We start from the raw sequence: 27,116 nt of genomic DNA, 5'->3' as shown, positions 1-27,116 counted from the left end.
TTATTTGATTATTAAAGACATCACAATTTAAATATTTGATTTTTTTGAAGTTAAATTGTATGAGTTATTGAAGAAAAGATTGACGCTTATGGATTCTCCTTTTAGTGAGTTAGCTAATTTGTTTATAACTTAATCATATTTTTTTAATAATATTTACATGATTTTTAAAACTTTGTAACGCTGAGAAGGGTTACACATAACCCATTTGTGGTTTTTTTTGCCAAGTAGAACGAAAATACGTATAAAAAAAAAAGAGTTACCTAACTATGAGCGTTATACCTTAACGGACGTTTTGGACGTTAAGGTATAACGCTCTTTAAAAGAGCGTTATACATATATAAAGCCCTTATAAACCGCGTTATGACTGGGCTGATAAGACAGATATGCATAGCGCGGTATATAAAAGCGCTATATGTATAGCGTTGTTATATACCGCGCTATACATAGATAAAAACGGTCCCCTTCCCCCTTTTCAAAAAAAAACCTTTAACCCTCCCTCCCCCCCCCCCCCCCCCCCCCAAAAAAATGTGGCTCCAAAAAAATTTGAGTGGACCCTATCCGTCACACAAAACGACAAGATTGTAGGTCCCACATCGTAGCCAAGCCTTCTATTGTTGTGGTTTGCTTGTTTCGGACTCAAATTTTCAATTTATCAACTTTCCGAAAAAACATAAATCGAGGTATTCCGATTTAATTTATGTCGAAACTCGTATAAATAATGCATATTAGTTATTTTGAATGTGTTTCCATTTTATTTGTGTTTTTTTTTTGCGATTAAACTAGTATGTTATTTTTATCTGGACTAAGATATTAGTGTTCTAAACAAATATGTAAAAATTGAGAAATCATTATTATTTGTTAATAAAAATATTTAATAAATTTATTTTACTGTTTTATATGTATTTTCGTGAATATTTTGTGATTAAATTTATTGTTATTTTTATCTAGTTTAGATTATTTATTTGCTTAAAGACTAGTAATATAGTGCCCTTTTAGCGTAATAAAATGTAGAGCCTTTTAGCGTAGTATCCCTGTAGTTTAAGTATATCTTATATTGATAGATCAAACACAAACTCTGTCCAATTTACAAAAATTAATTATTTAATTTACAAAACAAACATATAAAATTATGAAACTAACATGTAAAATAATAAAATTGACACATACAAGAATTCAGGATAGCTTGGTGCTACTGGACCTCAAATATCGAGCCTGAAACCCATAGATATATACTCTGTCCAATTAAATATTGTAGAATTATAAAAAATAATTATTTAATTTACAGAACAAAACATACAACATTATGAAAATAATAAAATTGACACATACAAGAATTCAGGATAGCTTGGTACTACTGGGCCTCAAATATCGAGCCTGAAACCCATAGATATATACACTGTCCAATTAAATATTGTATAACTTTAAAAATTAATTATTTAATTTACAGATCAAACATACAAAATTATAAAAATAATAAAATTGATACATACAAGAATTCAGGATAGCTTGGTGCTACTGGACCTCAAATATCGAGTCTGGAACCCATAGATATATACTCTGTCCAATTAAATATTGTAGAACTTTAAAAATAATTATTTAATTTACAGAACAAAACATACAAAATTATGAAAATAATAAAATTGACACATACAAGAATTCAGGATAGCTTGGTGCTACTGGGCTTCAAATATCGAGCCTGGAACCCATAGATATATACTCTGTCCAATTAAATATTGTATAACTTTAAAAATTAATTATTTAATTTATAGATCAAACATACAATTAATGTTGTTTAATTTACAGTAGACGACATGGGCATGCCGCATATGTATCCCGGACCTTTCTCCGATGAGTTATTAGTGTTACAGGGCGATCATAGGTCTGCCCACGTATGGGAAGGAGAGTTACTGGCCCAGACTCTCCGCGCCAGGAGAGTGGACGGCATGTGGGATTTTATGAAGGACAAAGATCTCCATCCCCGTGTAGTCCAGCGCCTGCGGGTTACGGGCTTCTACAGGATTTTGGATATCGGACAGCTGCAGCTCGACTGGTCTTTGGTCTCAGCCCTGATAGAGTGGTGGCGACCGGAGACGCACACATTCCACCTACCCATTGGCGAGGCCACCATCACGCTGCAGGACATGGAGGTTTTATATGGGTTGCTCGTTGATAGACTGCCCGTTGCACTGCCTCAGGCCATGAGAGAGATGACGCGTGGGCAGTATTCTGTCGTGATCATACTGTAAAAATGAATGCCAATGTGCTCGCCGCCTGTATTTCTCAAATCTCTTCATCGGCAGTGGCATAAATTCAATACCCCTTTCCATCAATGACGTTGCAGCTGCAACCCTTTCAACAAACCTCTCCGCCATCAGCTTGAACGACATGCGCACCATGGCAGTGACATGCAATCCTCTTACCGACTTCAATAACCCGTTGAACGACTCTGACACATTTGTAGTCAGAATTTCCCATCTTCTTCCACCATCCGTATGCAAAGTCCACTTGTCAAGCTCATATCGCATCAACCAACCATAGGCTCTCTCGTCTTCCTGCCTGATAGATTCCATGTGCCTCCGGAATTTATGCTCTTAGTGTTCTGTTGCTGCCATCCACATCAAATCATGCAGATCCTTGTTGGGATGTGCCTTCTGAAAATTGGTCTTCAGGTGCCTCACACAGTAATAGTGGTAGGCATAAGGTTCTTGCCATGCAGGCAAATTCTGTACAGAACTTAAGATACCACCATGCCGATCAGATATTAGACAAATACCGGAACGCTGTTTGACAGCGTGCTCTTTCAAATGGTTCAAAAATAGAGTCCACGTCTCTTGGCTTTCATTGGCACAAATAGCAAAAGCTAGAGGAAATATTTGTCCATTAGCATCTACTGCAACAACGATCAACAGCTTGATATCATACTTTTCATAGACATGAGTGTCGTCTATGGATATTACCGACCGGCAATGCGGAAAACTATCAATTGCTGGTTTAAATACTCAGGACACGTAATTGAATATATATTCTGGTCTTCCCGGACTCCGCTCAAGCTTCCATTCAACAACCGTCCCAGGGTTAAAGTGCTGCAGTACGGCCATGTACCTGGGTAAAGCTACAAATGACTTATCCCAGTTACCATAAATAATTTCAAACGCACGTTTGCGCCCGAGAAATGCCTTTCTTTTGGTAATAGTATGGCCATATTTCTGGTGGACTGATGTAATGCACTCTTTGATTTTATACCTTATGGATGCTTCAAGATGTGGAATAAGGACAGGAGAAATCAAGTCCATATCCAAGTTGTAGTGATTCCCATTGAATGTGTCCATTTCACATTTGTGGGTGGGAATATATTTACCCACTTTCCACAGACCTGTGTTCTTCTTGCTCGCATACAGCATCCAATGACAACCCGTAAACCATTTGCGGCAAATAACCTTGTATACATCCGGACTTGACTCCCATACCGTCATCTCATGACACTTTTTTACGCTGTATATTTTCGCCGCCCTGCTTAGGCGTACTTTATCAAGAAAAAGCATGCCCTTTGCCAGCACCGTTGGTCTAGAATCATCCCACATTGTTGTCCGAATTTCATCAAAATCCCTTGTCAGAGCATCCACATCCGACATACTTGGCAAATGATCAAGGTAGGGAATCTTCCTTGAATGAAACGACACTTGGGACTCGTACACTCTTGGTCTAACGGGGGTTGGAGCATACTCCCTCGTCAAATCAGGTCCTTCATTCTCTTCCTCCTCATCACCATCCTCACGAGGGAAGGGTGTGTCGTCTTCGGAATCATCGGCATTGTTGTCATAATCATTGTTCTCTTCCTCACTCTATGCATCTGCCAGATCCCGATTTAATATGTCATCTTCGGGCAATTGAGTCAGGACAGGTTGTTCAACTTGCTCGTTTTCACTGCAAAAATAACAAAATAAACATCATTACTGAAATTAATAAATACTTTCCATATAGCTGTATCACTTCACTTACAAGTCGTAATGTGTTGACATTCCTTGATGGACATTATCATGTTGGTGATGACTCCCGGATGGACCACCATGATCCAACACACCAGAACTACGCATATTCCAACTGGCCGCGGGTTCATAACTTGTAAAAGTCATATCTGGCCGGTACACCCTGTGGAATATGTGAGCGTTAATACAAATTCAATACAACAACAATATACATCGTAACACAAAGAAAAATTGAAATTTACCACTCGTCTTGTGGATTATGTAAAGCAGGAGAGAAATTATTTCCTCGCTCCTCATTCGCCGGTGGTGATAAGTTTAAATCAGGGCAAACTCTTTCATCCGGAACCTGTCCGGCAAAAACTGCTCCAGAATAACTACCCGATGACTGAGGGTTATCCCTACTATGCGCAACCTCATTATTGCGAACGTATTCGACCTTGGCGTACATTTCCAACATTTTTATCACAAGAAATTCTCGGTATTCATCCGGAGTCCTCAAAAAATCCCTCAAAGTTTCATCATCGTCGATGTTAAACTCAGCGTAACAAGCAACCCCTTACGGAGTGACGGAATACGGATATCGTCCGGTTACTTTAAGGTTCACCGAACGTTTCCTCACACTCATTTTATTACATAACAACGATACTAATCTATCGTACTTCATTGTAAGTGACAACTTAACATGACACTGTGGAGATAAACTATAGCTCACAGAGTTATTCGCCACCACAACCTCACCCCCCAATATAATGAAACCCTTACTTTTCGCTCTTAAGACATTATGAAAAAATGCTTGAGAATTTAACAAGAAGAAAAATTTGAGCGGGAGTTACGAATATTTTTGAATGGATTTTTGTAAAATCCTAACGCCTTTAAATAAGGCAATGCGTAGCTCGGGGGAGAGAGCTGAATTTTTTTAGGTATAGTGCTCTTTTAAAGGACGCTATACACATTTGAATTATTGTTATGTCAGTTAAACGCAAGAGACATATTGGTGGGCCCACAAAACATGTATAACGCTCTTTATAATAGCGCTCTTTAAAAGAGCGTTATATATAGTTATATAACTCTTTTTATTTTACACTCATTTTCGTCCTACTTGGCAAAAACAACCACAAATGGGTTCTAGACTCCACGCGACACTAGTTAAGAATAAAAACAAATGAACAAGTAGGATCACAGTGTTAAGCCATAGCCATAGGAGAACTTATCCAATCCAAAGAATGCTTAATTAAGGCTTTAATATAGCCAATAAGCCAAGCCTGAAGCCGATGAACAGCCAGTCATCTGCATTTTCCCATAGAGAAATAGCCCTAAAAACGACGGAGGAATTGCAGAGAACTTCAAGCCGGAGCACAATTCCTATACTTGAATCGGTCTCTCATTCATGGCCAAACCGGACGGAACCGTCGAGAAGTCATCGGAAGAAGAAGAATCAAGATGGGGAACCTGGGAAGAGCTCTTGTTAGCTTGCGCCGTCAATCGTTACGGCACAAAGAGCTGGGATTCCGTCGCCGTTGAACTCCAGAAACGGAGCACCGCCACTGCGCGGTTGTTATCTCCTCATAATTGTAGACTCAAATACCTTGACCTCAAACGCCGTTACTCAAACAAATGTAACGGTAATGGTAACGTTAATGATGACGATGAAGATAAGGAGAAAACCGTGTGTGTTCCTTTGCTTGAGGAGTTACGGAAGCTTCGAGTCGCTGAACTCAGACGCGAAGTTGAACGATACGATCTATCCATCGTGTACATCTCTGAATTCACATCTTATTAATATATATACACACATGCAAATATATGTATGTATAAGTAATGGTTTGCTTCTGTTTAGGTCTTTGCAATTGAAGAAACGACGACTCGAGGAAGAGAGGGAACGGAGTCTGCAACAGACTGAAAACGGAGAATCGAAGTCAGATCTGGTGAAGAACGAATGGAGAGGAGCAAATAACGAAAAATTTGAAGAAACTGAGATCGGAATTAAGCCGGAGGATAAGTCCTCGCCGGAATTAGTAGCCGCTGATGAAGCATCGGAAGAAGCTTCCGATAAGGATCAACAATCAGTTAACGAATCGAGCTCTACGGACCCGAAACACAGCTGCAGCTTAAAAAATAGCGCAGAGAACGAGGATAAGGCGGAGCCGGTTCGAACCGGAACCGTAAAGACAGAACCGCTCCAAACCGGAAGCATAAAGGAAGAACCAGATAAATGTGGTGAAGAAAGACCGGTTCGTGAAGACTCGTGTAATGGCAGCTCGGATAGTGTAGAAAAACCGCCGGTCGGTGTGACAATGAAAGTCGAACCAGTGAGCGAGTCGCCGGAGTTGGTTGAATCGATGGCCGAGTCAAAAGGAGGGGAGGAAGGGACGAAAGAGAACTCAGACGTGCAGAGCTCAGTGAGCAAATCGAGGAAGAAGTTAGACGATATTGTGGTCGGCGGGTGTAGCAGCGGAGATGAACGTGAGAAGGAGAATAGATCTCCCGCCGTTAAAGAAATACCCGTTGAATCTCAGCCGTTGATTGTCTTCCTCGAGAAGATTAGAAGTCATAAGCTCGGCTCAATGTTTGAGCGTCGGCTCGAAAGCCAGGTGATAAAACAAGAATCTCGTCTTTTTCTTTTACGTTATCTTATTATTGTTATTATTTCTTTGTTAAATTATTGTTATTATGTTTACTTCTGAAAGATTAACTGAGATTGTTTGTTAAAGTGAGAGTGGCATTGTGGTTATTCTATCCGAATCAAAATCCGACGTGGAAGCATGTGTGATAGTGATTGTTTGATTTTCTGTTAATTGTTTATTTTTTTGGGGGGGAAAGTTAATGTCAAGTTGGAAAAAATAAGGATTCTATTTTTTATAACATAGAAATAACTTTTTTTTTCGGCAACATAGAAATAACTCAACTGTGCTCATGTACCACATAAAATAAAGAGGCCAAAAATGCTAAATCTGTCCCAGAAACAGAAGAGTAGGCTGCCACTTTGGTAACCCATGTTGCATAATATTCATGTGGCACCACTTAAAAAAAAATAAACCCATTTTCGACCCACTTAAAAAAAACTTAATTTATTTGCCACATGTGAAAGATATCAAGTATTATGATTTTTTTTTTACTGGTAGTGGATCAACAACATCATTGTGTGTTTAGAAACCAATGGAAGTTTTCCTTTATCGCATAAAAACAGCACAATGTACAAAAGGCAAGAAACATAGATCAATTTTACCATATTTACAGAGCAATTATTAGCTGTATGATTAGGATTTTATGGAACTCCCTGTATTATTCTATTGAAGATCAGCCTCTTGGCATTACTGTCTGACATTGTGAATGTTGTGAATCATGTTGCTTGCCTTCACATCTCTTTGGGTTATAGATGAGTCTATGATTCGAAAAAAAAAATATTTCTATCATCAGATTATGTGCAAGATTTTATATAATACTGCTCATTTTGTAGGAAGCTGAAAACTACAGCAACTTAATTAGGCAGCATGTTGATCTTGAAATGGTTCAGACTTGGCTTGAAAATGGCCGTTACATAAGTTGCAAATCCAAATTCTTTCGTGATTTGTTGCTGCTTGTCAGCAACGCCATTGTTTTCTTCAAGAAGAATTCCTCAGAGTTTGTTGCTGCTACAGAGCTTCGGCAGCTTATTCTAAAAGAGATCTCCCGGACAAAAACCAAGTCATATTCTTTATCCGATAAACAAACCTCACTAAAATCAGCATCCTTGTCCCAGAAAGAGATAACAAAACCATCCGACTCTTTGCTATTGAAGACTAATATATCGGGGTCAATGATTGTCTGTCGCAAGCGTAGTTCCATAACAGCCAAAGCATCAGCATCATCATCTGGAGGTGATAAAAAGAGGGAGCAAACTATAACACGACCTGCGGAAAAATTAGTTGTAGACACGTTGCAGCAGCCTAGTCAACTGGCCACTAATGCTGGCGAAAATAGAATCACAAAGAAGAGAACACGAGATAGATTTGCTTCAGGTTCTGCAAGCTTGAATAAAAACGACAAGAGCCGTCCTAACACTACATCCATCAAGAATTTAGCAGCAGTCGTCGATAAAAACCAAGGAGAAAGGGAGTCTTCTTCCCAGCATCCGCAATCTAAAAGTGAAAGCAGAAACGACCAATCCAACACGGATGTGAAGAAACGGGGTGTTGCTAACTTCTTGAATCGAATGAAGCAAAGTTCATCCTCAAACAGCGGTTTGTTGCTAGATGCATTGAAGAGCAGGCCACTTAGCTCTGGTAGCAAAGGCGGATCGGAGCAGAAGAAAAATGAAAGTGGAACAGATGGCGGGAGAAAAGAACCAGCATCTTCAAAAACCCATCAAAAGAAAGAACCAGCACCTTCAAAGAACCCTGAAGCAAAGCAAGCAAAGGAAAAAGGCAGTCCAATGAAAAAGAATGTAGGGAGGCCACCAAAGAGAGGAGCTGATCCATCTCCCCCGTCTCGTAAACGGAGCAGGGAAGGAGCTGAATCTGCAGCAATTCCCCCAAAACAACCCAGGAAAAGATCAAGGAGGTGATGACACTGTATATTGTATGTATGAGTTAAAATTGTTTCTGTGTCCATTATATTTTCCTTTTTTCATCATGACGCGCCTCTCCTCTGTTCAATTGCTCCCTACCCCCACAGGCAAAAGCTGCATGGTGCTGGGAATGGGGGATTTAAAGAAAGAGGAAAGACAGTTATAGGGTTCTTTGAAGTTCATGTTCTGCTTTTGTTGAAGCATTTTCGTGTTGTAGAAATATGTTCACTTTTCACCAAGTGAGAATACTCTATTCTTCTTATTTTGATAAGTGATTTTTTCAAAAGTGCTTTTTGAATAATCACTTTTGAAGATAAGCAATTTGTGTTTGGCTAATCAATCTGAAAAATATTTTTGAGCAATAATTTATATTTGACCAAAGCTTTTCAAAAAGTGCTTTAAAGTATCAAATTACAAATAAGGACATGAAGAAATTTACTTAATAGTTAATATTTTATGAATAAATAAATAATCTCAAATATTTATTATTAAAGATAATAATTAAGTTTTTTCATTTTATTTAAGTAAAACGTAAAAATAAAATTAAAAAGTACTTTAATTCTTTCAAGATGATTTAAATATATCAAAAATCATTCAACAAATATAAAATCATTCATCCCAAAAGTCACAATAAATTAGAAAGTTATCCTAAAAATAAAAAGAAATATTTATACATTATGAGAGTTCAACAATATAATCTTTAATTCTAAGTATTGGGTTTAAAATAAGTAAGCTATTTTGGTATATACCATATTTTACTAAGGGTATTTTTGGTAAGAAGAAAAGTCAAAACTGCTTCTGCTTCTCCTTTTTGAGAAAATTTATTTTTTTCTACTTCTCTAAAACTGCTTCTGCTTCTTCCCAAAAGTATTTTTTTTTCATAAAAGCTTGGCCAAACATTTTAAGTGGAGAAAAAAAAGTGTTTTTGAGAAAAAAAAAAAATACTTTTGGGCTGGAAGAAGCTTGGCCAAACAGGATACTTACGTTTTATTTTAAATATTATGCCCAGTATGGTTGACCTCAAATTAAGCTTGGCCCACAACTTTCCTTCTTTTGCTGGAAAGATCCCACACTTTGAACTTCAAAATCTGGAAATTCAAGGATTCTGAGTACTAGATTAACGGAAGCTTAAGCCCCCGTTTGGCAATAAATTTGCCAAGTTTTCTCCAAATTTTTTTTTTTTTTTGGCAAAACATGTTTGTTTATAGATTTTATCAATGTTTTGGCAGATTTTGAAAACAAAATTTTCAAATCCCAAAACTAACTCTAGACCTGTTTTTGGCCCAAAAATATCACTGTTTATTTTTTAACAATTTCAAAAATTATCCCAAACTTTTGTATTTTATAAATAAAAAAAAACCTCCATCTATTATGACCCAACTAACCACAAGCTAATTACTATCATTTTCTTTTGGACTGATGGATCTTGTAATATTATTAGAATTTGACGAATTATACTGACTAGTAATTGTGTCATCAGCAGTTGATATTAAAATATCAGGTTATAGTTTTAAGATAGTGTATTATGTAGTTCATTATAAAAATGATAATTTTGTGTCAACTTATATATGTTCAGGGCTGTGGTTTGTGATAATGATAATCAATGACATTGATGAAGGTTTTGCATATACATGATTAGCAAGTTTGTTTGTTTGGTATTGTTGGGTATTTTTGATAGTTTTTAGAACTTATGAGTATAAGTAACATTTCATGTTTTTTTTCAAAAAAAAAAAGTGAAATATGTTATGAAAAATTATATCCAAACAAATTTTCATCTTCAAACCAAACTTCAGCTAAATCAGATTTTTTAAAATAAATTTGTGAATCTATGGCCAAATGCTAGCTAAATGTTAGAACATAAATTGTTATTATGAATGACCTTTGTTGTGCTAGATAAAATAAAGGGGGTGAAGGATGGAGTTGGTCGTGACCCAGTTACATCATTTAAACATTTGACTATGCAGTTCAAAATTCCCTAAACTACATCCCAAACTTAAATTTTATCCTTGATATATCATTGTGAACAAAAAGAAAGCCCCAACTATAACAAAGTGGGGCAGAATACATCCTACAGCTACTCTAACGATAAAAAACTAGGGGCGAAAAAAGTTATTTCAGGATTAATTATTCCAGAATTAGTTATCTCGGGATTAGTTATTCTATATTTTTATGGGGATAAAAAAATATTATAATCTTGGGATTAATTATACCTCAATTTTCTCTCAACCAAATATGGGATAACCTCTTCTTAAATTTAGTCTCGGGATTAATTATTTCTTATCCATCATACTAAACATGCCCTAAGGAAAAATACATAAGTTGCTCCTTATACTTCCCCGAAAAGTCAATTTCACGCTCAACTTTTACAGGTGTCCTATTACCACCCTATCCTTATCCAAGAAGAACTTATTTACCCCTTAAAATGCTACAACCAAATTCTACCCAAGTAGTGTTTACACGCGCTTACACATGGTATTTTCGCAAGTTTTTTCGTTTTTCTTCAATTTTTTACTGGAATATTCCTCCCCTATCCAAACCTGCCTTTCTCTCCTTCAAAATAATCCAAACGTTCTTATCAACTTTTCCAGCTTGCCGGAAAATTTTCAGCCACATTTGTCGAATCTCCGTGAGCAACCAAATTACAACCAAAGAAATGACTTTTTCAGAAAAAGTTTTTCTGATGGAACATTTGCAAGAGAAGTCAGGTGACTGTATTGACAAGAAAATGGTCTTTCTTTTTGGGTTTTTCTTTTCTTTTTTCTTCTTTCCATCTTGATCAAAAGATAAAAATGTAAATTGAAGTTAATGTATAGAGCACAACCACAAAGCAAGAGGAAGCTAAGAAAGATCCAATAATGTGCTGGGTTTTCGTTTCCACCTTGGTTGTTTGCTCCAGCCAAGTTGTGAAGAACAATTGGAGGGTAAAGGAAGTGATAAAATAGGTGGAGAAAGAGCTATGAATCTTTAATTTTTATTCTGTTACGATTATGATTGCATGGTGCTGCTCTCTTGTGACAATAGAGGAAAGAGAGAAGAAAAGGAAAGAGGAAAGAGCAGAAAAGAAAACGGGAAAACGAAAAAAGAACAAGGAAAATAAAAATAAAAAGGGTTAGTTTTACACTAAATACAACTGAATTAATTCAGTGTAATTAAATATAACATCCAATGAAAAAATAACATCTGTAAAACTTAAGTAACCTTTTATGTTTTTCAGCCTCCCACGCGCTTTGAGTAAGGTGAAATTAGTTTCTCTGTCACCACACCTTTGAATGAAGTATTAATTTCACTTTAAATAAGGATAGGGTGGTACTAGGATGTCCGTAAAAATTGAGTATGAAACTGATTTTTCGGGACAAGTACGGGGTGCATTTTATGTATTTTCCCAAAAACTAACGGTTCTCTAACCATACATGCAACGCACGTTATTACCCCATCTCTTTTCTTCAAATGTTAGGGTTTTGCCCGAATTTCTCATCTATTAGGACTATCTTTCTGGGAGGAAGGGAAAAAAAGACTCATACAAGGAATAAATCTCTTTCATGTGCCTTATCATTTTCTTGGATGAAAAGTCTTCGACATCTATAAATTGAGTATCTTTGCTTCTCACAATAATAACAATAACAAATATCTACAATGTAGCCAATAAAAGAGTTTGTTTAGGGGAGAATTTATTTTCTCAGTTAGTTTTTTTGTATTAATATTAGTAGATTTACGTATGTCACCTGGCCAAATCATACTAATATAGTAATATAGTATGTTTCTTTCGTATATTTTTTTCTTGTCTGATTTATCGTTCATCAAGCTTCATATTATTAGGTTCCGCATGCACTATTTTATTTCGATCCCAACAAGTAGTATCAGTGTCAATGATTGAACGAGATTGAATACAAATACACAGTGGGTTCAGTTCTAGCCGCAATTAATTTGACGATAATGAAGATTTATTCAAAATAAAATTTGAACGTGATGCTACATGTGAAGATAAATTTACAATCACAAATATTCAAAACCTCTTATGCTCATCTTTATAGAAATAAACTTGTTAGGCCAATTTTAACCATTTTGAGCCATGTCTACATCCTGCTTGCCACTTCGATAATCGCTCAAACCTCGTTGCAGCGCCAATGAAAGTGATAAAAATTAAATCAGGGTAATGCTTTTGCATCGATACTGAAACGTAGAAGTCTCCTCTGAAACTCATTATAACTTGAAACGTCCATTGCAATCTATGAACCAATTTGTCTTACTACCCTCAATCTCGATGCAATTGAAAAGATTAAGATACCATGACACGACGCAAAATATGACGGGATATGATAGGGCGTTTGGATTGACTTTTAAGTTGATCAAATCAATTTTAAACTCTTTTTAACTTTTTTTAAATTTTTTTTAAAGTTAAAAAGTATTTAAAATAAGTTAAAAGTTACCTAAAACAAGCTAAAAATATTACTTTTTGAAAGTATAAAAAAGTCACCGACTTCTCCAACGGCCCAACCAACCAGTCTGCATTCTCATTTAATTCTTCCTCATAAACCCAATCATCATTTTCCACTTAATTCTTCCCCAAAACCAAGCACATTAACACCATCAATTTCCCTCAATTCATCCCTAATCCATGGCTGATCAAGGTAGTACCAACAGCAGAACCAGTTGTACCATTGAGAGCACCGACGGTGTGACTTTGGACGCTCGAGTTTACCAGCCAATCTCCGACAGCAATTCCACAGACAACGTTGTTGTGGCAGTATTGGTGCATCCCTATTCCGTTCTAGGCGGATGTCAAGCGTTGATGAGAGGCATAGCCAGAGGATTGTCTAATCGAGGAGTAATTGCTGTTACTTTTGACAGTCGAGGTGCTGGGAAATCCAGTGGGCGTGCTTCCCTCACTGGATCCGCTGAAATTAACGATGTTATCTCCGTTTGCAAATGGGCTGTTACTAATTTCTCAACGAGGAAAATTATCCTTGTTGGTTCCTCTGCAGGTCAGTTCAATATTCTATGCTTCTAATCCTGGCTTCGTTTGATGATTCATTATCTTTTTAAATTTTTAGGGAAAAGATCCACATTTGTCCGTGTATTATTGAAATTGCTCAATTTTGCATTCATTTGCTCATTGCTATTCATCGTTTGTATTTGCTTTTGATTAACGGAGCTCCAATGCTAAATTGGTAGACTGTCCAAATTTTTCGAGATAAAGGTCCAAACTTGTGACGATGATTTAAAATTACTCTCACATTGGAGCTCTTAACTGTTAAGGGTCAAGGAACTACATATACATATTTTTTCTTTTCTCAAGTTGTACCTTTTTTCATTAAAGCTCACGCTTTATTTGCGCTTTGCGCTTAAAGCCCCAACGGAGCTTAGAGCTTTTTGCAATTTTCCGGCTTTGATAACACTGTTCAAAACTGACTTTTCAATTGTTATATTTGGAATTTTCTACTGTGTTTTCGCTGGGCTCCACTTAAAACCTAATTCTTGAGGGATGACCATGTGATTTGGGCTTTTGGAGAAATTAAAACCTGAAAATCCAAATTTAAGTGAGTTCATCTGCCTGAACTTTGGTGGACATGATGGATTACTCGAGACTCGAGAGTAGAGTAAATTTTCCTAACACCCCGCAATTTTGTTTTTGAAGAGAAATTACTATTGCTTGATGTGAACTCCAAAAGAGACCCTTGGAGCTGGAGGAGAGGAAATAATATTTGATATAAACTGATTTAGCACTAGAAAATCTCAAATCTTAAGATCCTTATTACAATTTATATAGGTTCTCAACTCTTTGGTCCAGTTTGCTTATATCCCCATTGCTGTGTTCTTAGTCCTACTTTGTTTTTAAATGATTTTCTTGTTGGTTTCCCTACAACCAAACATCGTGATGTCGAAGACTTCATATCATACTTTTGAATTGGGAAATTGGAAAGTTAGTGTGTTTCATATTGTTCCGGCTATCTATCTCTGAATACTTTTTTGTTGTCCGTTTGAAACCGTAAAAGAGAAAGAAAACTGCATCTTAAACCTCATGGGGTTATCGCATGTCTGAATCTTGTTCTCAAAATAAATTTGTTTTGAATCCAACTTAAGTCCAAAATTGAGCCTCAATAAGTGAAATAGGACTTGAGTAGTGTGTTTTTCAATGGTTGAATTTCTCCTTCCCTGAAAACAGGAGCAGCAATTGCTGGATCTGCAGTTGATCAAGTAGAGGAAGTAGTAGCCTATGTGAGCTTGGGATATCCTTTTGGTTTTACTGCTTCAATTCTCTTTGGGAAGCACCAAAAGGCGATACTACAATCCCCAAAACCAAAACTATTTGTGATGGGTACTAAGGATGGGTTCACCAGTGTTAAACAGTTGGAGAACAAGTTGAAGGATGCTGCAGGGCATAACACAACCCATCTTATTGAAGGAGCTAGCCATTTTCAGATGGAGGGGCCTGCTTTTGATGCTGATATGGTGAACCTGATTCTGGAATTCATTACCACATTATGATTTTCATGTGCATTATGTTATTTATGAAATACATGCAATGCCTTCGCAACACTTCGGCACATTTCAATGGTCTATATTTGTGGGGGTGGCTTTGAAATTAACACCCAAGGGTTAGTCTTGCACTCTAAAAATTATGGGAAACTAAGTTGTCTTGCACTCTAAAAATTATGGGAAACTAAGTTCAAATCCCCAACATAGTCGCTTTGAAATTAACACCCAAGGGTTAGTCTTGCACTCTAAAAATTATGGGGTACTAAGTTCAAATCCCCAACATAGTCAAGAAGACGCTAAATGATCTATCTCGGCTTTGGTGGGCGGAATCTCCGGAACTTGTGTTAGTGGCCGATAACAGTTATTCTGTAAAATAATGGAGCCAGCAACAGTTATTCTGTAAAATAATGGAGCGCAAACTGGCATGAACACTACCATTATAAGAAAAGGTACTTGGGAAAGGAAAAGAAAACAGAAGCAGCTTTATTCAGTGGATGGGAGGTGGAGGAAGGAGTCCATTGTTGCAGCACAACTAAAAGTTACTGAAATAGAACATACAAAGAGAACTCTACATGTCTTACAAGATTAACAAATGCAACTAACTTAGGCACTTTAATCCATTTCTACCATAAAATCGAGTCGAAATACAAAGTTTAGTAGCTCCAGAATCCTACATAGACAAAGTACAAATGTTGCTGTTATGAGAAGGAAATGAACTAAATAACGATGACATCCTCATCATGCTTATTTTCCAGTGCGCCTTGACCTCTTGCTGTTTCGTTAGCTAGAGATCTTCCCCTTGTCTCAGGCTCCATATCGGCGCCATCATGATTGCTCCCACGTGGATAATTTCTAGGAAAGGAGGGCTGCTCCCCACCTGATCATATAAAGTATAACCACAAAAAAGTGGAATTAGAAGATGTGCATATGCTTTTCAGAATCAAGCGAAAACTATTTGGTAGATGCTACTGCAGTTGAATCAAAGTATAGTTTCCATTGATACATCATCACATATTTAAAACAATCTACTGGAAATGCGAATATGCAAATAGGATGGGGGCTAATGTGTAATTCTTTTAGGACAAACTTTTGTTCAATATAGGTTTCAAGACCACAGAACTCTTTTTTTGTGAAATTACAAAAATACTAATTTTTGCACGACATTATAATCCAATTCTTTAGTGGCCTCAATCAAAACTAGCAGAACATTCTGGTAAAAGCTGTATCGAGCTTCATAGAGGTAAACAAGTAAACTTGCTGCCATGACTAAAGAATTTACCAGAACTTTTGAGAAGACGTAAGTTGTATAAAGCAAACCAAAACGTCTGTTTGGGAAATTATCGATACCTGGAACAAAAAATGTACTGTACAAAGTTTGATTTCAAAACATGATTTTTTATTTTTTTTGAAAAACTGTAAAAGTTTTTTCAAATCTTTTTCCCACCAAACACTATTAGAAGATAAGTTTTTCTGAAAAACATATTTAGAGGGGGTTTTGGGTTTTGCGGAAAACTTAAACGTTCTAAATAGCATTTTGTCAGACTTTTTTATCTTTCAAGTTCTGCAAATTCCGCAAAAACATTGACCAGTTTTTGAAATAAACTCCTCCATAATTGTAGAGTCAGGAAAACAAAATGTAATAGTGAACTCCCTCAGAGTTGGAATAACAGAAGTGTCTGAACTTATTTTCCAGGAACCCTTCCCCTTAAATGGCGATAAAGAAGAAGCTCTATCACACAACATAGTAGAACAAGAAACTACCAGACAAAAGTCAGATCAATTCTACACAAGTTTCCATGATTAACAAAGATTCTAAGAGAATAACCTAAACCGTAATTATTTCATACCACTTCCACTGTCACAAACATCCGCAAGCTTGGCAATCACATCAACTAGAGCTTGTTCATGTTCCTGTCAGGTCAAAAAATTATGATCAGGTTTCAGACGTCAGAATAAACAAATATAGGCTAAAGGAACTGCTGAACTAATTCTACCTTGAGCATTTTCTTAGCCTTTTCAATCTCAAGCAGATCAGGGTGACTTGCATCAATAACCTTCTCAACCTGATAGCTCGACAAGAAAAAAGAAAAAGAAAAAGACTTTTAAAATGATGTATTATATATTTGTTATCTAATGAGTCATTTAGTTGACCAAGATCCACACAGCATTGTACCTTCTTTAATAATGTTTCTGTGTGTAGTATCTCAATTTCATCTGGAGTCTTCTGTACAATTCCGTTTTGTGATGCGTGAACATCATTCTCAAATTGTTGCCTAGCAAATCTCCTCCCTCTTCCAGCACTTAGAGTATTAACTCCATAGCCTGGCCCACCACCTCCACCAACTTGAGAAATTCCAGGATCATCACCTACCCATCGAATATCATTGGAGGGAATCTGCATTTTAAGGTACTAACAAAGTAATTTCACTAATCTATTGCCTAATGTCCTCCATGTTCAAAATGCTATATTATAGTATCAATGTCCTTCACACCTCTTCTCTTTGGAAAGATATAATGTCCTTTGGCGCTAATAATTATTAAATATATTATCTCAACAAGTTTGAAGCAGAAAACAATCAAAGATTCTACATAAACCATAAGGGAAATAACATAAGAATTAAGTAAAGGTCCTGATAGAGCAAGAAATACATTGTTGCATTAATCATGAAGCAGAGATATATACAAATTTATCCAACAAAGGGCTAAAAGTGTGGAACCTAAGCAAACATCTCAAAAAAAACCCCACAAATGGCACCTATATAAGGCTGCAAGGCCACCCAAGAAGTGCAAGTTCTAGTTCTCTATAAGTCAATCCACCGATTAGAATCGTTATTTTGCAGAAGATTCAACAATTAGACTTTACAAGATTAAAAATGACCAATTTGCCATCCGAACAGTATCAAATTATTTGTACTAAATTCATATATCAAAAGAATTCAAAATAATGACTCTTCTAAAGACCAAATTTACATGTACCACACATGAAGCAGGAAGACAGCTAATTAATTAACAAAAGAGAATACCTCTTTGAGATCAACCCATTCCCAAGTCTCATTTGGTGTACCAATATCATACACCAAAGCATGCCGACCCTGGACAAAGATAATGCAAGTCAGAAGACTTTACAATTCATGGTGCAACAATTCACTTTGGTACTCTAAAAGTCAGTCGAACCCTATAGCGCCTTTAATTTTTTTTGTAAACCTGTATCTAGTCCATGGAACAGAGCATCTATAGTAATATTTTGCTTTATCAATCCCCTACTATCTTCGTTTTAACAGAACCCAAAAAAACCTTCTATTAGAATCTAAAAGCAACATTGTCAGGTTTCCAGAAAAGAACTTGCCAAATCATAAGGAGCTTGCACTAAACATTTATAAAGCATAGGGTAGGAACCTGTGGCAGAGGCAAGAATTTCATCAAGAGAATTCAGAAAAATGTTCCCTTGTATCTAGGGATTTAACAATTTATATATATATATATATATATATATATATATATATATATATATACACACAAAATTTCAACTATATATACAGTATAATTTTCTAGCGAAATTCAGTAGAACCCCTTCAGTCAACGTGTCTCCCCGCTGCTCCCAACCCCCTACCCCAAAAAAGAAAAGGTTAAGGCAATAGCAAGAATTGTGAAAAATCCTATCTAGAAAAATCAAATTAAGGATAAAGGAATGATAAAAATTTACATAAAAGAAAATTAGCAAACTGGAGAAATTCAAGAACCCATTAACCCCCCCCCCCCCCCCCCTCTCTCTATATCTATCTATATATCTTGAGGTTAAAGAATAGGTAATACATCTCTCTCTCTCTCTCAATGGAATTTGCAACACCTTAAACTAACCTCTTTTCCAAAGAAAAGGAAGAGAAAAGGCAAAAGGAGTGAAGTATGTCCAATTATGAGAGCACCACGTAGAAGAACTAAGAAAATACTCCTAGTTGAATATCACACTAAGGGAGCATTGCTACCATCTATTTTTCTTGTATAAACATGGCAGGTACTAGTGTACCATTGTTCTATAAAAAGCAAGAAAGCAGGCAAAAAGAATCACATTGGCAGCTAGTGACACTGAAAGCATGATCCTTTCTGATAAGTATGCTGACAGATAATTTGCACCCTCCCGCCATTTATGCACATTGCATAACCCCCAAAACACTAATTAAATTCAGAACGTACATCGACAGCGTTGTATTTAGTTATAATGGCCTCGTAGAAGTTGTTGTCATCTGGCCACCTAGTCATCACTCTTCTCCCAAGGAAGGAGTCACCTGGTCTTTCAGCAAGTTCACCTGAACGAAGAGCACCTGAAGAACCAGGACCAGCCTGTTGATAATGAACGGGCTTTGAGGAGAAAACTGGTTGACCCTATTGAAAAGATAGAATGCATTAAACTTTTCAAATATACATTGATATCCATATCTTTGACTACAGGAACAAAGCTCCATTAGTAATCAAGAAACATACAGGTCTAGACCTCAATCCTCCATTTCCTGGTGCCACTCCCCATTTTGCGCCTGGAGTTGTAGGTTGTGTGCTTGCACCAATTGTCTGATGGTGCAATGACTCGGATGGGGCACCAAGTGGCATTATCACAGACTGAGACATTTTAGGTCTCTTTCTTGATCCAGAAACTGTTGGACTAGGGAGTTGTTCATGAACAGGTTGGTTTCCCATATTCTTTCTCCATTCCCTGATCCTATGAATGAGGTTATCTGCATTGACCTTGGTTAGTAGGTCTCTGTGCTCATCATCTGATACTCTTAGCTCTTTCCTGAGTTCTGTTATCAAGCTTTCCTTTTCCTGAGAATTATAGATGCTGGAAAGCATAAGAGCCTACTCAAAAGAATGCTATAGAGACCAAACACACATAATGTAAAAGTTATATACCCATGTAAGAGCATCAGACTGTGCTTTGAAAGCTCGAAGGATTGCACCGTATGCTTCCTGCTCAAGGTTGTGAATTTGGGCTTCCATATCAACATACATCCTTTGGTATGGGGCTGAACTTATGCTAGACCTTCCGTTTCCAGCGATAATGCTTCCTGCAGGGGCTCTATTATATTGTGATTGAGGCAGATCATCATCAGTACCTACATTAATTGCAAAACAGTGAAGGAAAACACCATTGAAATGCAGGTACCTAAAGAAAAGGCTGTGAAAAGTTATTTAAAAACAAGATGTGCTTAATAACCCTTTTTTTACAGCCAAAGAACAATAACAAAGTAAAAAGGTCGGTTAACAGCCATGTAAAAAATAGATTCTACATATCTTTATGGTAAAACATTAACTAAGCAAATGATAGTCCCACTATCAGGCACTCTATATTTTAGAGATATAATGATATCAAATTTAGCCTATTACTGTAAGAGAACTCAGCAACCACCTTCATTCAGGGAAAAAAAAGGAGATTCTAGAGAATCCAGATGTGTGCAATGCAAAGAGATTGTAACACACCTCACCGAGATAAATATCCGAGATGCTAATAATGCATCTTTTGATTGGCCCACACAGACACTGTAAGCAACACAATAAACATACAAAACATACGACTCGTTCTTTAGTAAGAATGCGACAAGAGACATTACTGGCAACAAATTTGTCTTACTTATCAAAACAAGGGCAACAAAGGGCAACAACTTTTTCTTTATTGCATGTCACAGCAACAAAAGTTTGTGAAATAGCTGAAGGTAGAATACTGCAAAACCACATTTGAAAAGAAGAAAAGTCCAAATAATTTTGTTATAGCATACAAGAGGGAGAACAACAAAATTCCATGGTTGACAACATTAATTAGCAAAAAAATAATAATAAGTAAATGGTCAACTAATTTATAAGGTAAGTCATAAGTGTTCACATCTGCAAGTCAATTTACGTTTTGCTTCTTTTCTGCCTTTTTATTTTGATGATAACAGTAAGATTTACTTCCCTTTAATATCTTCATTGCAAGTGGTTCTATTTTTTATTTTTTAATGGTGTAACCAAATTACGAGAAACAAAGCTTCCAAAGCGGACACAACGATAATCAGTTGAAAACACATTTTAACTCCATTGCTACACCGGCCATAACATGATCGGTGAAAATGCATTCACCTAAGAAAGAAACCATCCGATTTAGTTAACAATCTTTTTAATCAACCCCCTCCCCCTAAACCCAGCTTCTATCATCCCCTAATTTTTGACGAGTTAGCTACTGATTAAGAAATAAACTGGATATTTGGAGCCTGTGGACATTTTCAGAAGAAAATAATAAGTAGGCAGTCCTAGCAAGTAGAATTTACTACACATTTCGATACATCTAATGCTTCTAAGGTTAACCGGGCTTGAAGTGCAAAGCAAGAAGTGCAATGCACATGGAGAATTAAAAATATCAAAAAAGTAAATGAATTTAGTTCTTTAATGATCAAATTGTAACTAAAACGACTAATTTCAATATCCAACATACAATTTATGCCAATAGTAATACAACTCCTAAAAGTTGAGATTCAAAAATTTGCTTCTCGTTGGGATCACTTTGTGCGTCATTGTGTGAAGCAATACTTCTCTAAAAGACATGTCCTCGCCCAAAAACACTTCGCTTCGAATCACTTCATCACTTTAAACGGAGAAGTGATGGCTTTTAATGACACTGCTTAAATCCAGACTCAAGAAAATGAAAACAAGGACAGAAAGCCTCTCTAAGTAATTCAGAATAAAACCATTTCCTCCACAAACCAGATGAATGAACATAACAATCTGCACAATATAATACATTATTAATGCGGTTTAAATTTGAGGAATATTTTCTCTCTGAGTATGAAAGGAAAAGAAGTAATAAAGAGGCATTAATGAAGAAGTGCATACTGTAAAATCCATTAGTTCGCATGGTCTTAATTTAAGTGCTGCTCCCTCCCAAAATTAACCCCCCACCATACCCACCCACCCCCCACCCCTTTCTTATATGCAAAGAAAGCAAAAGAATAATAGAAAAAGGCACAAAAGGAAGCAATTAACCCTATGCTTGAAAACTATATAAGGGAAGGAAAAAAGAAAGAAAAAAGTATAAACTTCAAGACTTGATTTTCCTAGGGGAAAAATAAGTTAAAAGTAATGATTTGCCTTTCCAGCAAAATAGATGTATCAGGATATGACTGATACAAACTTTCTTAAACCATAGATGCCATGTACTGAGTTTAAAACAAAATATTCACACAATCAGTACTCTTCACAAATATAAAGACATAACCTCTCTAAGAATAGCTTGTTATCGCGCCATAACATAATGAATTGACAAAATAAAAAAATTCATCGAATCATTCAAACTTAACAAAAAACAAGTACAAAGAAAAAGAACACGCTGCAAAATAAAGCAATGCCACATAGAGAAATGCCACAAACCAACTACATACCGAGCCCTAGTTTCTTTGTCCTTAATTTTCAGAGAGTAATCCAGCGGAGTTAACCCCAAATCTACACCATACAACCCTTTGCGGAATAACCTAAATAGAATGAGGACATAATTGTACATAATTACAGACCCTGAATTCAAGGAAAATCAAAGGGGTTTAGGGAAATTAAGAAAACCCTAAACCTAGGGAAATAGAACAAGAATTGGAGCCAATTAATAACGGGACTTACCACTGCTGTCTAAAAGTTCATAGTCCATATACTAAGAAACTAAGAGCAGAACACCAGATCTTCAAGATGGGTCTCAAGAACGCTTCAGAATTTGACGAATCTCTAGGAAAATGAAACGGCTGACGGAGAAAAAATTGTTGCTTTTCTTATGTGAAGCTGAAACAAAGCACAGATTCGACGGACGGACGGACAATTATGAACCAACAAGAAAGAGGGGATTGGGTTGAATTGAAGAGACAGATAAAAAGATTTAAAGGGATGGGAATTTATAGATGTAAAGGCTAAACCTCAGTTTGGAATAAGCAAAAATAAAAAGAAAACGAAAATGTAGAACAAGAAACACAAATTTTTGGTGCTTTTCTTGGGGGAGAAAAGACATAAGTATCCCTGAACTAAGGCCAAATTTTTAACTATACACGGTGTATCATTCTCAAACTTTTTTAAAACGGAATAAATATCACCCTAAAATTAGATAACCAAATTTTGGTAGACACGAAAATACATGCACTTGTGTTTATTTCATAATTTTTTAATTTGTTTCTCTTTTTTTTCCTTTATTACATTCTTATCCTATTATATTTTCTTTTTTTCTTTTTTTTCATTCGTTTTCACATTTAAAGTTTTCAACCGTTCATAAAGATCCATTCTTTGATTTAGTTCCTTGTTTGATTAGAGTCTGCGTAAATGGGTCTGTTGCTTTCTTCACATTCTTATTTCATTCTTTTTTTCACTTTCTCTTTTCTCTTCTTCATTATGTCTGTTACTACCAACCAACGTGAACAACAAAGATTCATCAATGTTCTTCAATTAGCCGCTAATCTACCTTTTTCTTTTTTCTATTGCTATGCTAGACTACCTTTAAATGGCTATTGTGGTAGAGGGTTTTGTGATGATGAATCCGACTAGTATTTGTGGGTGGCGTAAAAATAGTTGATATAATTAAAAGGTGAGTGATATGAGTGTATGTGTATCTGCTGAATTAGAAGAAGGCTTTTCGGTTAAAATTTTAATGAGTTCACTCCGGCATGGAGAAAACTTTTTGGTGATAGCTTTTTTCCCCAAATTTGAGTGTGTATTACTTTTGCATATGAATAAATCCTTTTAAAATATGACTGTGTGTGAAAGAAAAAGAAAAAGAAAGAAGATTAGCATAATAAATTGAAGAAGAAAGATGAGAAAAAGTCATTGGCGGGTAATGTTGTTCGACGGTACGGTGAAGACATGAAGTAGAGAAGAAAAGAAAAGAAGATAAAGAAAAAGTAAGAATTATATATTTAATTCAAATAAATTAAGAAAGCAATTTTTTTTATAAACTAAAATTATAATTTTTTGCTTCTCACTCTCTCAAGTAGAGTGCAATACACACACCCCTGCCACATAAATCGTATAAATAATTCTACTCTAAAATAGCTCGAGAGGGGGAAGAGGGGTAATAGGACACTGTGTAGTTGAAAATTCGGCCTTAGTTTAGGAGTACTTATGTCTTTTGTTTTTTCCTTCAAATTTATGGTGCTTTCTAGGAAGAAAATTTTAGCCTTTGTTTTAAATAGTGTTGAAAGTGTTTCTGGAAAAACATTATCATACTATTGATGATTCTTTTTAATTTATGCAAAAACTAAACAGTAACTACTTCAAATGGGAAAAAGTATGCCCTACAAGCCTACGAGGCTCAACTACTTGCTCTTTCTGTTAAGGTTCTGAGACTTATTGATGCCTATTGTCGAAGCTACATTTGGTCTGCTAATAACAGTATCACTAAGAAGTTTTTGGTATCATGGGAAAAGGTATGTACTCTTAAATATATTGGAGGCTTGAACCTAGTAAACATTCAGTTCTGGAACAAAGCTTCCATTGCAAAAGTATGATGGGATCTGGCAAATAAGCAAGACATGCTTTGGATCAAATGGATCCATTCCTACCACGTCAAAGGTCAGCAATTTACACAGATGGCAGTACCTCAGCAAGCCTGTTGGATGATTAGATAAATATTTAATACTAGAGGAACTTTGACCCAAATGCAAGGACGCAATACTGGAAGAGCTTGATCAAACACATCTATTTACAATTGCTGGGAAATAGACCTCGAGTCCCTTGGAAGTGCTTAGTGTTCCAGAACAATGCCAGGCCTAAAGCACAGTTTGCCATGTGGATGTTATTACAAGGCATGCTTCTCACTACAGATAGGGTACCACAATGGGGGATGGCTGTAGATTCACAATGCACTATATGCCACGATTATGATGAGAGCAGGGAACATTTATTTGTCAAATGTGCATTTGCCCAGAACCTTTGGAGTAAGATCAGGCGCTGGATGCAATGGGATTATAGACTAGCAGCTACTTGGGAATAACATTTCCAATGGACACTTCAGGATGCCAATGGAAGATCCAAAAAAGCCAAAGTCTTTTGAATGGTTTATGCAGAAGTTTCGCATGTCATTTGGATAGAAAAGAACATGGGGATATTTGAAAGGGGGAGTAGAGAATTGGACTACTATTGCATGAGAGATAGCCTACATCTGCAACATTAGAGCTTCTGCTGATGTACATAGGTTAGTACAAAATTTTATTCTTGATTGATTTTTAGTATGCATATTGTTAGGTCCATGCCCATGTTGTCCAGTCAAAGGCCCAATGGCCTAATCCTATTCTCTTTTGGTTTCCATTCCTATTCGGAATTGAATTCAGTTTTTTCCTATTTAGAGTTGATTTTGGCTTTAAGAGAAAGCACCAATCATTATCTATAAATAGGACAACCTTGGAAAATTATTCTATGCTCATTGGTACAAGTTTTTGAAAGACTTTAGCACATAAGAGTGGTTTTTGAGAGAGTCTTTGAAAATTATTCACATTTTTCGATTCGTTAACCGTTGGATCGATCTGAAATTTTGACTGATTGTTTGTAACATCTTGATTTGATTTGAATGGTGGAGATTAGATTCAGATGCTCGTAGCATCCAATTTCGAGCCCCGAACAACAACTCCATTTTTCTGGCTTCTCCTCTTTCTTCAATTGTTTGTTATTGCTCTTGTTGCTATTGTTGCTCTGTGTTTCACACTTGTTGTGTAGGCAATTTGGAGAATTTTTGTAACCCTCTTATTGTTACAGTGGAGCCTTTTGGATCTTTGTGATACCGTGGTTTTTACCTTCGATTTGAAGGGTATTCCATGTTAAAATTTGGTGTTCTTTATCTACTTTATTTTTGGGTTAGCCTCTTTCTCGACATAACAGTGGTATCAGAGCCTTGGTTATTTATCTAAATTTTTACGAAATGGAGGCGAATATGAGCAAGATGGTATATTTGAATGGGAGCAATTATAATGTTTAGAGAAGCAAGATGAAAGATTTGTTGTTCGCGAAGAAGATGCATCTACCCATTTTTGCAGCTCATAAACCCAAGAGTATATCTGATAAAGATTGGGATTTCGAGCACCAGCAAGTGTGTGGATATATACGACAATGGGTTGAAGATAATGTTCGCAACCATATTGTAAATAAGACACATGTGAGATCATTGTGGAAAAAGTTAAAGACTCTTTATACTTCAAAGCTTGGGAACAACAAGTTGTTCCTACTAAAGCAATTGATGACCTTTAAATATAAGGAGGACAGTCCTATCCCTGATCATATAAATGATATTTAGGGCGTCATTTATTAGCAGTCTGGAATGGGAGTTAATTTTGATGATGATACAAGGACTCTGGCTTCTTAATACTCTGTCAGACTCTTGGAAAACTCTTCGTGTTTCTTTGACAAATTCAGCTCTTGGAGGTAAGGTAACCATAGAATATGCCAAGAGTGGTGTGTTGAACAAGGAAGTAAGGAGAAAATCTCAGGGTTTGTCCTCACAAGCATATATCTTGGTTATAGAAGATCGGGGGAGAGATAGAACAAGAGATTCGAGGAATAGAGGTAAAAGTAGAAGTAAGTCAAGGTCCAAATACCATAATATTACGTGCAACCACTGTGCCAAGAAAGGACATATCAAAAGGTTCTGCCACAGGTTGAAGCAAGACATTAGAGAAGGAAAGATAGTTGAAAATAACGAGAACAATGTTGTTGCTATTGTTCGAGATGACCTTTTTTTTGCTTATGATGAAAACGTCATCAATTTGGTATCCCATGAGACGAGTTGGAAAGTAGATCCTGGAGCTACCTCACATGTCACACCAAGCAAATATTTTTTCTCATCTTATACTCTTATTGATTCTGGAGTGTTAAAGATGGGCAATATTAGTGAAGTTAAGGTGTTTAGTATTGGTACAGTTTGTTTGAAAACTAATAATAGTTTTCCTTTCAATTTGATCTTCGCAGGAAGATTAGACGATGAAGGTTACCATAATACCCTCTTTAATAGCCAATGGAAGCTCACTAAGGGCTCATTAGTAGTGGCTCAAGGAGTCAAGTCTTCTCATTTATATGTGACACAGGGCTCTATTCTTAATGACTCTATAAATCTGGTGAAAAGTGACACTTTA

At 36.3% G+C, this 27,116-nt stretch overlaps 4 protein-coding genes across 8 annotated transcripts; 2 read left to right on the top strand and 2 right to left on the bottom strand.

Moving 5' to 3' along the window:
- Positions 1-2,591: 2,591 nt before the first annotated feature.
- On the bottom strand, positions 2,592-3,473 carry LOC138907439 (uncharacterized). Its single transcript, XM_070198036.1, has 2 exons — positions 3,103-3,473; positions 2,592-2,976 (listed from the first exon to the last, which is right to left on the bottom strand). The coding sequence occupies exons 1-2, from the start codon at positions 3,471-3,473 to the stop codon at positions 2,592-2,594; spliced, it is 756 nt and encodes a 251-aa protein (XP_070054137.1).
- Positions 3,474-5,014: 1,541 nt separating this feature from the next.
- Positions 5,015-8,868, top strand: LOC104120840 (uncharacterized). Its single transcript, XM_009632693.4, has 3 exons — positions 5,015-5,738; positions 5,824-6,577; positions 7,444-8,868. The coding sequence occupies exons 1-3, from the start codon at positions 5,374-5,376 to the stop codon at positions 8,527-8,529; spliced, it is 2,205 nt and encodes a 734-aa protein (XP_009630988.1). The 5' UTR covers positions 5,015-5,373; the 3' UTR covers positions 8,530-8,868.
- A 4,155-nt stretch (positions 8,869-13,023) lies between these two features.
- On the top strand, positions 13,024-15,159 carry LOC104120846 (uncharacterized). Its single transcript, XM_009632701.4, has 2 exons — positions 13,024-13,514; positions 14,696-15,159. Exons 1-2 carry the CDS (start codon positions 13,148-13,150, stop codon positions 15,016-15,018), a joined length of 690 nt encoding a protein of 229 aa, XP_009630996.1. The 5' UTR covers positions 13,024-13,147; the 3' UTR covers positions 15,019-15,159.
- A 303-nt stretch (positions 15,160-15,462) lies between these two features.
- LOC104120853 (protein EMSY-LIKE 3-like) lies at positions 15,463-22,960 on the bottom strand. 5 transcript variants are annotated; one of them, XM_009632726.4, is made up of 11 exons: positions 22,639-22,939; positions 22,410-22,499; positions 20,479-20,538; positions 19,912-20,114; positions 19,489-19,824; positions 19,201-19,389; positions 18,033-18,101; positions 17,183-17,404; positions 17,004-17,072; positions 16,857-16,920; positions 15,463-15,886 (listed from the first exon to the last, which is right to left on the bottom strand). In XM_009632726.4, exons 4-11 carry the CDS (start codon positions 20,008-20,010, stop codon positions 15,726-15,728), a joined length of 1,209 nt encoding a protein of 402 aa, XP_009631021.1. In that variant the 5' UTR covers positions 20,011-20,114; positions 20,479-20,538; positions 22,410-22,499; positions 22,639-22,939; the 3' UTR covers positions 15,463-15,725. The 5 variants fall into 5 exon arrangements, with proteins under 5 accessions (XP_009631021.1, XP_009631014.1, XP_009631030.1 ...); XM_009632719.4 differs by lacking the exon at positions 20,479-20,538 and having other exon boundaries at positions 22,639-22,940; XM_009632735.4 differs by lacking the exon at positions 22,410-22,499.
- Between the last annotated feature and the right edge of the window lie 4,156 nt (positions 22,961-27,116).

Source organism: Nicotiana tomentosiformis, chromosome 3, assembly GCF_000390325.3.
Source record: "Nicotiana tomentosiformis chromosome 3, ASM39032v3, whole genome shotgun sequence".
Classification (NCBI taxonomy): domain Eukaryota; kingdom Viridiplantae; phylum Streptophyta; class Magnoliopsida; order Solanales; family Solanaceae; genus Nicotiana; species Nicotiana tomentosiformis.
This window is presented reverse-complemented; position numbering and strand designations above follow the sequence as displayed.

Excerpts from the sequence above, each read along its gene's own strand:
- LOC138907439 (XM_070198036.1), bottom strand. The coding sequence starts at position 3,473 with ATGACGGTATGGGAGTCAAGTCCGGATGTATACAAGGTTATTTGCCGC. Across the intron at positions 2,977-3,102 it reads TCATTTGTAGCTTTACCCAG|TTTTCCGCATTGCCGGTCGG; the intron begins GTACATGGCCGT and ends AGCAATTGATAG.
- LOC104120840 (XM_009632693.4), top strand. The coding sequence starts at position 5,374 with ATGGCCAAACCGGACGGAACCGTCGAGAAGTCATCGGAAGAAGAAGAA. Across the intron at positions 5,739-5,823 it reads CGATACGATCTATCCATCGT|GTCTTTGCAATTGAAGAAAC; the intron begins GTACATCTCTGA and ends GCTTCTGTTTAG. Across the intron at positions 6,578-7,443 it reads AGCGTCGGCTCGAAAGCCAG|GAAGCTGAAAACTACAGCAA; the intron begins GTGATAAAACAA and ends CTCATTTTGTAG.
- LOC104120846 (XM_009632701.4), top strand. The coding sequence starts at position 13,148 with ATGGCTGATCAAGGTAGTACCAACAGCAGAACCAGTTGTACCATTGAG. Across the intron at positions 13,515-14,695 it reads CCTTGTTGGTTCCTCTGCAG|GAGCAGCAATTGCTGGATCT; the intron begins GTCAGTTCAATA and ends CCCTGAAAACAG.
- LOC104120853 (XM_009632711.4), bottom strand. The coding sequence starts at position 22,666 with ATGGACTATGAACTTTTAGACAGCAGTG. Across the intron at positions 19,825-19,911 it reads AGTCTGATGCTCTTACATGG|GAAAAGGAAAGCTTGATAAC; the intron begins GTATATAACTTT and ends TATAATTCTCAG. Across the intron at positions 16,921-17,003 it reads AGGCTAAGAAAATGCTCAAG|GAACATGAACAAGCTCTAGT; the intron begins GTAGAATTAGTT and ends TTGACCTGACAG.